The 14,188-nt window shown below is 43.2% G+C and overlaps 1 protein-coding gene across 1 annotated transcript; it reads left to right on the forward strand.

The window, feature by feature from the left end:
- The first annotated feature begins 11,365 nt into the window (after positions 1–11,365).
- Positions 11,366–14,123, forward strand: LOC116323591 (uncharacterized membrane protein C3orf80). Its single transcript, XM_039622519.1, has one exon. The coding sequence runs from the start codon at positions 11,756–11,758 to the stop codon at positions 12,404–12,406; it is 651 nt and encodes a 216-aa protein (XP_039478453.1). The 5' UTR covers positions 11,366–11,755; the 3' UTR covers positions 12,407–14,123.
- The last annotated feature ends 65 nt before the right edge of the window (positions 14,124–14,188 follow it).

Genomic DNA, 14,188 nt, shown 5'->3' on the forward strand with positions numbered 1-14,188 from the left:
TGCAAAGTTACTAAAGAGCCGTGACAGTTGAAGGCCTGCATAAAGAAGCTAGAGAAAGGGGACTAGGTACAAAGAGAAAACAGGAGAGAGGCTTGGGAAATCATTCAGCCATGAGAGCGTTCAAAGGAAATGTATGAGCCTAAAATTCTTCCATGTGTAATGAACATAATGAATTTCCCATTTTAAAGCATTAAAAAAACAGCGTGGAGCTGTTTTACTCAGATGCAAAGCTTCAGATCAACAAGGGAAAGTGCCTTTGAAAGTCTAATCTGAATACAGTGCAGATAACTCCTGGACTTAGAGCTAATGCTAACTGCTTGTGACTGGACCGTGAATTCACTTGTGACACACCCCTCTCCCGCTTTGATTTCCTGCTCATTATCTGAGGTCTATATTTGTTTGTTCTTTATTTTTACATGTAGTGTTGTTTTTCAGTAGTCACCTCTCGCTGCTGCCATCGTGTTGCTTTTTCCTTCCTCTTGGGTAAAAATGTTTTATGAGCACCACCAGGGTATTTTCACCTCACCCACACAGTTTACACTCTTTGTCTTCCATTTTCAGTCTATTGTACACCCCCCTTCCCCCCATCCCCCGAAATTGCTGTCACATTTAAAAAAAAATAGTAAGATAATGCAAGAGTTTCCTCTGCTATCAGGAAATTATTCTGCCTTTTGCCTTAAATGTCGTTTTATGCATAGAGTGTAACTAGGAAAATTTGCAATTTCTTATGAGTCTTTTATATATCCTTAAATGATTTTCTGGTTTGTTTCAGGATCTAAAATTAGATAAATACATTCTCAGATGCACTACACCACATGACATATTGCATCTTGTCATTATTTACCAAACACTGATGCGAAATGCAGAAGCAGCGTGTGAAAAATGAACACACACCAGCTTGTAGAACCACTTTTACCAGCAATAACCTAAAGTAATGTTCTTTTGTATGACTTTATCAGTGTCTCACATCATTGTGGAGGAATTTTTGAACCACTCGAACCAATGCACCAGTGCATTGAGGTTTGTGTGCGTTCATTTATGCACAGCTCCTGTAAGGTCTTGCCACAGTATTTAAATAGGTTGAAGTCTGGACTGGCTGGGCCATTTCACCACCTTGATTCTATCTTTTTCAGACATTATGTTGTGGTTGAGTTAATAACTGGAGAGTCCCTGGGTCCTGTGGCTGCAAAAATAAGCCCAAATCCTAAGCCCTCCACCACCATGCTTGACAGTGGGTATGAGGTGTTTGTGCTGATATGCTGTGTTTGTTTTTTTCCCAAATGTGGAGCTCTGCATTATGGCCAAACATGTCCACTTTAATCTCATCTGTTCTAGAGACATTATTCTAGAAGTCTTGTGGTTTATTCAGATTCAGCTTCAGCTTTTCAAACATGTGCTCCAGTGTTCCTTTATGGAGAAGTTATCATCTGACAACCCTTTGAAACAAGCAATACTTCTTTAGTCTTTTTGTAGTCGTGTTGTCATTAACCCTAAAGTTTTCATATGCTAATTGAATCCTGTAGATCTCTGAGATGTAGCTCTTGGGTTGGCACTGGCAGTGATCTGATCTTAGGGTGAATTTGCTGTGACACCAATCCTGGGAAGACTAGCAACTGCCTTGAATCTTTTCCACTTGTTCCTAATCTTTGTCAACATAGAATGGTGGACTTCAAATTGTTTGTAAATGGCCTTGCTAGATTGAGAGGTAGCAACAGAATCTGTGCTGCTCACACATGCTGATGATCAAGTAATCAAGTGTGTTGTAGAGGCTCACCTTTCAGCACATTCACTTCACCAGATGCACCTTGTTTCTTTTCCTCACCTTTGATTGGGTGTGGTGCTTGCTCTTAATTGCACTCACCTGTCACTCGTTATATAAGGACTGCACTCACCTACCCCTCACTCTTTCTTCACTCCCACATGGGGCGGCAGCTGAGGTGAGTTTCTGTTTGAGTCTCCTGAGTTCATGTGTTATTTTGAGTTACTTAAATCATACTTTGTCCTTTTTAGAGAGAGCAGTCCATGTGTGTCTTTCCTTTACCCATTATCCAATAAAAGGACAAAACCTGCAAATGACTGATGACTGCTTAATCTCATTCTAATCGGATGAGCCCATGATGATGACTACTTAAACCCTGAGCCTTCCTTCCTCCAAAACATGGTCCTCCGAGCCGGAGTAGTGTTATCATCATGGATTCACAGCAGCCATTGACTGAAGGTTTGAGACGTTCCAGTCGTGATAGTCGACCTCCTACCCACCTGCAGTATGACGTTCAGTACCCTGGAGGTATAAGTGCTAGATGTGATACAGGGAGTCAAACAGAATGCCAGCATAGTGACACAGACACACATGGGCTGCAGGATCCTGACGGAGAGTCAGAAAGCCAACCAGAGGCATGCCCTGCTCCTTTACCCACCAATCAAGATGAGGTGATGAGGGAACTCCTGATGACGATGAGGGAGATTAGGCAACTCATGATTCAATTATCTCCCCCCCATTCTCGCAGTTCCTCCAGATCTTCAATTCACACTGTCTCATCTGATGAAAGCAAATCCTCTGTATGTGGTTTACAAGCCATTCCCCAAACGCATCAGCAACATGAGCAGTTCCCATTGATTGATCCAGCAACATGTCAGTCACCCTCTCAGCCCCCACAGGTTAGCCGTCACTCTGGTGCAGTTCCGGCTGCTAGCCCTCCTGTCCCTAATTCAACAATATTAGATGCTGCAGTTCCTTCAAGTGGTTTGCCTAGACCAGTTTTTCCTACACCACACGAGACTCCTTTTAATTTCCTGGCCACACCATTGCAAGGTCCCCACCAGATTTCATGTGTTCAACCTGCTGTTCCTCTAGATGAAGACCCCGCTCAACCTCTCGTTTGCATTCCAGAACCAAGGCAGCACCCTCCTGTAAAGCCGCAACCAGCTACATCTGATGTTTTGAGTGCACAAAAACCTTCGGTACCCATTACTGCTAGTTCTAGTCACCCTGTTAGCACTAGAACACATGTGTATAAGCTTGAGGGTCCTTCTTTCCCAGACCTTACCAGTGAAGATGAAATCCAGTATAGGCTGTTACGAATGGCCCTTACTAACCTTCTTGACCCTCATGAGACAGAGCACTTTAAATATCATGTCCTTCTCGATCATCTGAAAGTAGACCAAGCTAAACGGTTAGCTATTTCCTTTTCCTATGCTCCTGACCCATACACTCAAGCCATCAAAGCCCTTGATGAGCGTTATGGGCAACCAAGACAGCTAGCATTGAAAGAGTTACGGAATATACTGGAGCTTCCTCCTATCAGAGCAGGTGATGGTCGGACTCTGGATAACTTTGCTCTTCGTGTGCAAGCTTTAGTTGGTTTGCTTAGCACTATGGGTGATCAAGGACAGACAGAACTAAATTGTGGCTCCCATGTCGATCGCCTACTTGAAAAGTTGCCCGCAGAGCATTCCAGTCACTTCAAATGGCACATTTACAGGGAACAAGGAGATATGATGTATGACTTACCTTTGTTCTCGTCCTGGTTGCAAATGGAGTGCAAGTGTCAACCAAGAAAGGACAGTCCTGTTTCATCCTTTAACCAGCCACGACCTGCCTGTAAGTACACCCCTCCACTCACAACAATATTACATGGGACAAATCCATCCGATCCTGTACAGCCAACACAACCCATCATAATGACTAAGGCAAGATGTGCATATTGCTGCTCACCTGAACACCACATTAGCAAGTGCCCTGAGTTCATTAACAAGACAAAGGATGAGAAAATAAACTGGATAAAGAGAAACAAACGGTGTTGGCGTTGTGCTAGAACTCATCAGGCTGCAAAGTGTGATCTGAGGAAAGCATGTGCCTCCTGCATGGGACGACATCTACAGATCCTGTGTGAGGTGAATCGGAGACCTAGAACTGAAGTTAATCCTGTAGTGAGGACACTGTACTTTGATAAACCTAGTGACTGTCCCATTGTACTATTAAAAGTTGTGAAAGTGCTCCTGCGAAATGGCAAAAGAACTCTTGAAGCATATGCCGTACTTGACGATGGCTCTCAACGCACCATGCTTCTGACATCTGCAGCTCAGCATCTCTACCTAACTGGGAAAGCTGAAAATTATCACTCAGAACTGTCCATCAAGAAGTTGAAACCATTTAAGGTTCTTCTGTAAGTTTCCAGATTTCTCCCATCGCACATCCAGAGAAAACTTACACAATTAATAATGCCTTCGCTACAAGTCAGTTAGCACTTTCAGACCACACCTACCCCGTATCATCTCTCCAACGAAGATACAAGCATCTTCAAGGTATCCCATTAACCTTTATTAACAAAGCAGCTCCACTACTGCTCATAGGCTCTGATCATACCCACCTTATTACGCCTATTGCACCAGTTAGACATGGACCATTTGGATCTCCTGCAGCAGTCAAAACCCGCTTAGGATGGACACTCCAAGGTCCAATCACAGACTTCCAACCCCAGAGCAGTTCCACGCATGCCCAATGTTTGTTCACATCTTCCAGTTCAGGTTCAGGTGAACCGCTCCAGCACATCCTCGTGTCCACTGATGGCTCTGAATTCATTCAGCCACCTCCTACTCTACCATCAGCAGTACCTACGGCGTCACCGGCAGTGCCGCTATCACCAGTTCCACCGCCTGTGGCTGCCATTCCACCAGTGGTCAGGGCACCGCCTGCTCCTGCATCACCTGGTCCTGCACCTGCCAAGTCCCGTAAATTGCCCCCAGCACCTGCAAAACTGCCCGACGGTCTGCAGGTCTGGGCCTGCAGTTGGCATTTGGACCTGCTTTGCCGCCACCGCTGGCTACATGGTCGGCTCCCTGAACTGTCTGGCCTGCGTTGTCAACCTCTAGGTCGACCCCCTGAACCTATATTAGACCTGTAGCATGTCTGATTCCTCTGCCCCCGCTTCGTGAAAAAGAGCATCTCTAATCCTTTGAACTTATTTCTCAGTAGAAATATGGGGGCGGCTGTTGTAGAGGCTCACCTTTCAGCACATTCACTTCACCAGATGCACCTTGTTTCTTTTCCTCACCTTTGATTGGGTGTGGTGCTTGCTCTTAATTGCACTCACCTGTCACTCGTTATATAAGGACTGCACTCACCTACCCCTCACTCTTTCTTCACTCCCACATGGGGCGGCAGCTGAGGTGAGTTTGAGTCTCCTGAGTTCATGTGTTATTTTGAGTTACTTAAATCATACTTTGTCCTTTTTAGAGAGAGCAGTCCATGTGTGTCTTTCCTTTACCCATTATCCAATAAAAGGACAAAACCTGCAAATGACTGATGACTGCTTAATCTCATTCTAATCGGATGAGCCCATGATGATGACTACTTAAACCCTGAGCCTTCCTTCCTCCAAAACAAAGTGCATCTGATGAGCACCACCTGGCTGCTCTTACTTACTCTTATAATTACTATAGAAGCAATAAGGGTGCACTTAGTTTTACACTAACTGCTTCTGCATTATGACTTAGTTTTTGTTCTACAAATAATGACACTGTGTGACTCACTGGCCAGCCAAAAAAAAAAGTTAAACTCTAAGATTTCATTGGACAACCTTTAGCTTTGTTGGCAGGACACATTCACCGTGGTATTTCAATTAACTTATGCAATGTCACAATATTTATTTCCATCCAGAGCTTCATGAATTATTCACAAAGATCTGCTAGAAGTGACGACAGGAGAGTTGGACTGTTAAAGTCTTCTCAAACACATCCCAAAGATCCTCAGTGGGGTAAAGGTTTCAAGTCTGCGGTGGCCAATTCATGTGTGAAAATGATGTCTCGTGCTCTCTGAACTATGAATCCTGGCATCCCATCTCATGTCCATGCAATCAAGGAAGGAAAAACTTGATCATTTTAGGTATATTGAGTTAGTCAGCTCATTTTTTGGCACTAAATATTGCTTAACCTAGACCTCAGACCTCCAGTCCAATGAAAGGCTCTCACCTACAGTGTCCAGGCATGTGTCGTTTGTCCCAATATATGAAATCTCAGAGTTTAAACTAAAGTTTCAAGTTCAAAGTAAAGATTCAGCTTACTATCCCCATATATACATATTAAAACTATACTTTAATACTAAATACTTTGACGGCATCACATTTACTCTTTATTCTGTGAATGCTTATTACAGCATTTTGTTATATTTCTTAGTTAATATTCACATCCAAATGGATATTTTTCCATTTTAGTGGTTATTCTGAGAACTGCAGTTTCCTAACATTCCCAGCATATTCGAATGCTGAAATTAATTTAATTTCAATTTAGTTCCGTTCTCTTTTATTCCAACAACAGTTGCCTCAAGGTGCTTTATATTATAAGGTAAAGGCCCTGCAATAATACAGAGAAATGACCCCCTTTGAGCAAGCACTTGGTGACAGTGGGAAGGAAAAACTCCCACTTAACGGGAAGAAACCTTGAGCAGAACCAGGCTCAGGGAGAGGCAGCCATCTGTTATTACTGGCTGGGGTCGGGGGGAGGAAGATGGGACAAAAACACACTGAGAGCTTTCAAAAAAACACTTAATGAGTTTGAGAAATGGCCTCAAAAACCAAGAAGTTCAGTCCATAGTGTCTGGTTTCTTGCTGTTTATTGTTTGTGAAAGACATGGGAATCATGGAAATCTCTGAAGGTTTTGCATGTTGTATGTTTTCTAAGAAGAAAAGTATCCTTCCTTGATGCTGTTTGGATTTGAGGCCTACGCATACTAAGTATTTGGGAATCTTCGCTTGTCCCTCCATCACCAGACGAGAGTGATTTAAATTGCTGTCCATTTTCACATTTCCTGTCTCTGGACATCTGTAAAACTGCATGCTGGGAAGTAGCAGAAGAATGGAGGTCATAATTTAGGCAAAGAGGAGGGGTGTGAGAGAAGTTAGTGTCTGCATGGCCTCTGGGGAGCTTGGTTACAAGTTTTTAGCTGACCCCTCTTCTGTTCTCCTGTCGCTTTAGTTTACACCCTCCTATTGCTTACACAGTCTATGTACTTATTGCTCTATACTAAGCCCGTCAGCATTTTGTATAATGTGTGTTGTGTCATGGCCTCTTTCTCTTTTTATCTATCCCGCTTTCCCTCCATGCTGTTAATGCCTTATTTCGAGAGTTCCCTCAGGGAACGCTGTGTTTTCAGGGGCAAGAGAAGGAGGAATCCTGGGATATAATGTGGGCGTTTGGTAAAAGTGCTGAAAGCCATAGTCACCTTCTGAGACACAGACCACCTCCTCCTTTTAGTGTGTCTCAGCACAGGGATGTGGAGGCAGGGGGTCAAAACTCCTCTGACCTCCACACCCACTCAGAACATGTGGGAATGGTAAAATTATCCTATATTTAACCCCCAGGTGTGTGTGTGTGTGTGTGTGTGTGTGTGTGTGTGTGTGTGTGTGTGTGTGTGTGTGTGTGTGTGTGTGTGTGTGTGTGTGTGTGTGTGTGTGTGTGTGTGTGTGTGTGTGTGTAACAGTAACAGTAACTGAGTCATCTGCAGCTGGGTGGTAGATGGGGTATCTTATAGGGTGGAAAAAAGAGGGTGGGTTTGGAAAAGCTGTGCATCCCCCTTAATACACCACAGTCACCTCCCTGGGATAAGAACTTTCTCAGTTAAATATGTCTGAGGTTGAATGTGTGTACATTAGATATATGTGAAATCCAATCAAACATTAACTGCGTGGTTACAGAAAGCCACCGGGAACTTAATGGCAATCTCCCACCCTCTCAGCTAGATAGTCATACAAAACTTAATGCAAGAGAAGAACAAAAAAGTCATTCCTTCAAAGAATAAAAAACACACATTTTTCTTCTTTGTAGAGCAAAAGTAACACATAATTAATACTTTTTTGTTTTACACAGAGAATATTGGTGCTTATGTGGCTGTGAAGGGGGCATTTGCACATAAAATATTTAAATTTTCACAGAGGGAAACAATGCTGAGTCAAATAAATTACTGCTATTACCCATCAAAAGGGCAGCTTTATATGGTTATTCACTGTAAAGTGAAAAAAAAGCTTGGCTCAGCACAAACCTTCCAAACATCTGACTTACTAAGAGCACTGAGTAATTCCCATTAGACAGAGAAGGGATTTTACCCCTCTGTCTTCTGGTGAGGATTTCTTTAAGTCTTCGTTCTCAGAGGAAGTCTGGATTCTGATTCATCTCCCTGCCAAAAACTACACAAAGCTGGGAGAGCAAGCCACATTAAGGTGCTTGTTAAGGCACACACTTTCCCTCCAGTATATTTGTTACCACATGCTTGTTCAAAGGCGCAAAGTTTACACTATGGTGTATTTCAAATGAAGTCTGTCCCGTGACCTGTGCCACGTCATCTCTTCTCGCCTCCATTTCTCGTGTCTCTGTCTACCACATTGTCCAGTTATGCAAAAAAAAAGGGAAAAAAAGAAGAAAGAATGAAACCATACAAAGACACCCACACAAACAAACTCAAACATAAATACAGTTGCCCCATACTCTCAACACGCACAGTCCGTACACTTTAAGACCTCCGAGCCAGCAGAGCGATAAGATTAGAGGAAGTATGTGGGTGTGAAATAGCTGCGGTGTGGGACTTTCTGGATTCACACAATCTTCACTGACTGCAGGCCCCGCTTTTTATTAGAGTTCAAGCTGATGGGAATACACAGACACTGATGACACCCACACTCATATCCTGCACAGATACCAAATTCATACATTAATATGTTAAACAAGCCAAAACTTATGCATCAATCGTCCCCTGTCTGCAAAGCCAGACGCAGCTATTCTTAGGTACGATCACACAGAAAGAAATCCTTCATATAATGTATATTTGTGGACCTGAAACACTGCTATCATTCAAAGAAAAAAAAAATCTCATTGTTTCCATAAATACTGCAGAAAAGAAGCTACGGAGACTGAAGTTGATCTCAGGGCAGTAACCCTGAGGTTGCGACTTCTGCTCTGGAGCAAACAAAGTGAAACCCAGAACCATCAGTGGGCCCATTAACAAAGCCAGAGGCCGGACAAGGCTTTCTTTGTTTCATAATTAATGCAAACATGATAAGCGTGACATTGACTGTTGGGCGGGCCGTACATCAGCGTCCTCGACACATGAAAATGAACGTTGCCATTCATCATTAAACACGGCTAATGGACCCCACAAGACTGAATTATTAAGCACAACACAAGAGACCTTTGTGCCAGATTAATGGAAGCACACAGGACGGCATATTTATTACAGTGATATAGAATAGTGAAAGTGTTATCACAGCGATTGTTGGCCATACAGGAGGCTGAGACTTTGTGCAAGTTAACGCAACAGGAACACAGTCGCCTTTGTGTTGCTGGTGTTAACAGATTTGCTGCATATAAAATACCCATTGTTGCATTCTGAATTTGTCTTTAAGGATCAGGGTTTCTACTTCTGTGTACATCAAATATTCCAAACTATAAATATACTATGCGTTACAAAGAGGGGGGTGAATGTTATTTTCATGTTTCCTGTGGGATGTAGTTGGTCTCCAATTGGTTTGATGTGTTTGCTGGAAACTGCTAGAAAAGACAAAATGGGGGGGAGGCAAGGCAATCGTGCGGATGAACAGTGAAAATAAAGGAAGGATTCATTTACACTTTAATTTTTCTTCAGGATATAAACATTTATTTAAATTCTTATCTATATAGTTGCTCACATTGGCTTGATTTGAGTCAGTTAAAAGCCAAATATCCACAGTTTTTCCTCCATACTGTACAGGTTGCGGCATTTTTCTGCCTTCCAGACACTGCACAGAGTGAAAGCTGTGATCAAAAATAGCAGTTGTTCTCTGTGCTTGTCAATAAGAGCCCTCCTGAGAAGCAGACTTGCTGGAAAAACCCTCCAAACAGGGGACTGAGAAGGGTTTCTGAACTCTCAGAGCCATGGTCCACAGGCTATTGATTGTTTATTTGGTTGGAAAGTTGCCCTGTGATCACATTTCCCTAATTGAGGTAGATTACAGAAAGAAATACGATGCTGCATAAATTAGGTTGCATGGTGCTCTTCTTCTACTGAATTTCACGTCATAATGGTCCAGTAATTGGATTTGGTGTATTGTGCATTAGGCCTTGTTTAGGAAAGAGAGGAATACAGACTGACTATCAGTAACAAACAGTAACATGAAGACAGGGTGAAATGTTCCTGTAATTTAAAAGGATTCACCACAATTTATACAATGTAGACTTTGCAAAAGACTCTAAAGTCCTTATATTTATCAGTACAACCCTGTCTTTTAAAATAGAATCAGAGGCTGTAGTCTTCCCTGTAATGTCTTAATATCATAAATGCTCCTCACCGCAGAGAGAGAGAGAGAAAGAAAAGGACAACTGGCCTTTGAAAAATGATGCTGGTCGATCTCTACAACCACGGCGGAAAATTATTCAAGTCGCTAATTCATTGCAAGACAACAAATTAAGCAGAGTGGTTTAATTAATCAGTTAATATTCAGGACTTGTGGAGCAGCTTAGTGAGCCTGCTGTTCTTGGATGTTATCCAAAGGGACATCTTTAGCATAAATTAACACACGGGGCACAGAGACTATCGTTTAAAGCAAGGATTTAGGTTTTATGGTTATGTTCTTCAATGCTGCAGACACATGGTTCTCTAGGGTGATGCTGAACTAATGGGAATCCAGACACTCATCTAATGGGGGCCATTACAATCCACATTGCATTTTTAATGAGACGGTTGGAGCTGTTGGCGCCTTGTGTCAGGGACATTCACCAGTGCTGGTTTTTGCCTGGTTCAGAATTCAGTGATGGGACAGTTTTAAAGTCTTTCGGGTGCAATGGATCATAAAGTGGCATCTGGGGACGCGTCAGTCTCAGATATTACAGCTGTTTACCTCTCTACATTATAAAAGGTTTCTATTAATTTATACTAGCCTAAAGAGTTCAGAAACATATGATGATCTTGGGACAATATGAGAAACATTAGCTCCACCTTAACCAAAGCCAACCCTACTCATCCACAAATACTTCATAGTATCTTTTATCATTCATATTACTGTTAAGTGAATTTATACATAATCTGCACTATCCTACATTTCCAATGCAGGATGTTTACTTGCAGTTAATTAATTCTGTATTGCAGTATTGCTGCTGTTCCTGGACTTAAGGACCTCTGCGCTCCACTATCACTATAGAACGAAGACTTGTTTAAATTTTACAAGGTACTAAGGCACAATGTCTTCACTCCTTCCTCTTGTCACCCCTCCTCCTACCACTACAGCATTCTTTATTGGATCTTTAAAGTATAAATCATGATGCTCTGCAGCAAACATTGCACGTAGTGATCAGAGAGGGGGGCTGCTGATGTCTGAAAACTGGGGAGATTGCATGCGTCTTTGTGCAGGAGACTTCAGGTTAAGGCTGAATATGTAACCAGGAGCGCGGGCTGGCTATCTGCGGGTTTCACTGGTTTAAGGACATGCTAGGACCCAATAAAGATATCTTCACCTAATAATGATGTAAGATTATTCATGAATCTCATCCCTGCTGCCTTCAGACACTGAGGTGGCTCCACTCCGATCGCCCATACTAAAGCAGACAGGTCGTCCTCAGCAGGGGGAGGGGGGGCACCTGCTGTCCCGCTCCTCGCTGCAGAAGCTGTGACAGCACATATTTCGCGAACAGCTGGAAGGAAAGGCAGTCCTGCAACACCTGAGCGGGCTTAACGATACGACGTCGTGCGCACTGGAGACGCGCCGATAGCTGCTCCATCCTGGGGGATCCCGAAATGATGCCCCGTATGCCGGGCGGCGGCCGGACAGCATACACTGGCACATTTCTGTCGGCATGCCTGATCTCTGCATGTCAAGCCGCCCAGAGCTGCGGGGAGGTCCAGTGCGGCGCCAACCAGCACTGCTGTCCGCCCACCGTCACAGGGAACACCAGTGCCAGCTCGAAGGTGAGCTGCTGCCAGCTCTCCATCCACGCATTTTTCGACAACGTCGGCTGGTTCACGCGGAAGCTGTCCGGCATCCTGATCCTGTTGCTGCTCTTTGCCATGGGCTACTTCATCCAGCGGATCATCTGCCCTCGGCCCCGGCGGCACCCGCACCACGACCGCGGCGAGGAGCCGTCCCTCTTTCACGGACACACATCGGCGTCCCAGGATTCCCTGCTGGAGCGGTACCCCGAATACAACCTCGGGGGCTTTGCCTCTCCAAACCTGCCGGCCTATGACGAAGTTAAATATTTGCCCACCTATGAGGAAAGCATGCAAGACATGCACAGAGACCGGTCCGGTGAGAACTTGTTGTCCGAAAACGAGAGTGGCGGCCAGGGCAGAGGGAGAGCAACAGGACCGAGATCCGGAGACCAGAGGTTGGCTGCCCTGGAGGTCTCAGGACCTCAGAGCCCAAGGACATCCCGGAACTCTGTTTGACGGAGACTGGGCAAGACTACAGAAACATTATTATTCTTATTTTAATATAGTCAGGGTAAAAAAAAATCTTGCAGAGATACAACGAACAAGTGCAATTATACTCCTGAATGTAAAGAATAAAAGAGAAGGCTGAGAAAAATGCAGGACTACGTGTTTTCTGAGATAACAGGAACCTGCTTTCCTTTTGTATGCAAATGACCGCTTGGGTTATGGAAAGCAGATTATAAAGTAAGCGGAGGAGGCTGAAATTGAGGCGCTTTGTGTTGGGAACAGCTAAATTGGCTCCGGTACAATCGCATTAAGCTTTTTTAAACTTCAGCACCTCAATTTAATGGCAGCATGAAACAGATTTCCTGTCAAACTGAGGTCCTCTCTTAGTGCTTAATATACTGCCGAACCTGAAAAATTCTCATACTATTTTGTGGAGCCTTTTCTTTATTAAATTTGCATCCAAAAAAAGAAAATAGTTTTTTTCAGTCCCCTTAGAAATGGACTGAAAGAGAGAAAGGATTAGGCAAATATCTGTTATAATTCTTTCTGAGACACTTTTTTTTTTTTTTTAAACCAGCCAGCCCTGGAGTCTAGCTTATCAGCATGAAGGCAGCAATCTACCCCCACATACACACTTCACTGGGAGCTGATAGATGAGCATTATATAAATGACCTGCTCGATGCTTGACATCTCTCCTGTGAGTGAAGCCTTACTGCCCCAGGTCCCAGCTTATGAATTCAAGAAGAAGAAGAAAATGGATGAGATTACAGCTTCCAGACTGATAAGAGCTAAAGTTGCACTTTTATGAAGCCATGTCAGAGAAGATAGCTGCTGTCCCAAGGAGCAAAACAGCAAAACACTAGCTGACACGCAGCATTGAAGAAAATGTAGTCTTTTCTTTGTTAAAGCAGAAGGATTTGAAGATGCCAGATGAGAATACCTTCAAGTTTTGCAGATGCTAACTGTCCTAACGAAACAAGAAATTACACTTTAGCTCAACTGAAAACTGAGCTGAATTTGAGAAAACATGCTTTCTGTGAATTAATGCCATACATTTGTTATAATACTGAAAAGGCCATTTTGTTCATTTAGTATTTCTTTACCTTGTGATTGACCGGGTGTCTGGTAAATAGTCACACTCTCCATATTGTATTGTCTTATCTTTAGGGCCAGGCCAAAAATTCTAATGAGAATCTGCATTATCGCTGGATGTAAGCCAGCCAAACGTCTTTTGTTGTACGAACAGTATTGGATCATTTCTAATTTACATTAATGGAAGGTTCTGCAATTTTTTACATATGAACTGAAAGAAAAAATGCTTTTCAATTTATTTGCCTGTCAACTTCAAAATGGACGAATGTTTTCTGTTTCCTGTGCAGAAATGAAAAGGGGTGTTTGTATATAAACAGTGCGCCAAATTAAATCCCTTTAAAGATACAGGAGCAGGTGTAAAGCAGATAATAACCATCAGCTTATCAAATCAACTAAACTGATTTATCCCAGAAGCTCCAAAGTGCTCATCTTTCATCATTACGAACAATGCAGAACCGTATCTGCAAAGCTAGCCTTTACAATTAGAGACCCTGAGTTGATCCCAACTCTAAAAGTCTGAGTGTGATTGTGGTGGCTTTTGTAAACCAATATCGCCTGACCATAATGGCAGAGCCAGTAGTGATCACTGATGGCTTTCTTTTCCTGAGGGACATTTGTGGGCGGCTGGAGTTTGGACTTAAAAGCATTAAATCCAGACTAAAACAACCACTGATGGGTAGATGAGGTAAAGGATGTGA

This window comes from Oreochromis aureus, linkage group 14 (genome assembly GCF_013358895.1).
Source record: "Oreochromis aureus strain Israel breed Guangdong linkage group 14, ZZ_aureus, whole genome shotgun sequence".
Lineage (NCBI taxonomy): Eukaryota > Metazoa > Chordata > Actinopteri > Cichliformes > Cichlidae > Oreochromis > Oreochromis aureus.

Coding starts and splice junctions, on each gene's coding strand:
- LOC116323591 (XM_039622519.1), top strand. CDS start 11,756: ATGATGCCCCGTATGCCGGGCGGCGGCCGGACAGCATACACTGGCACA.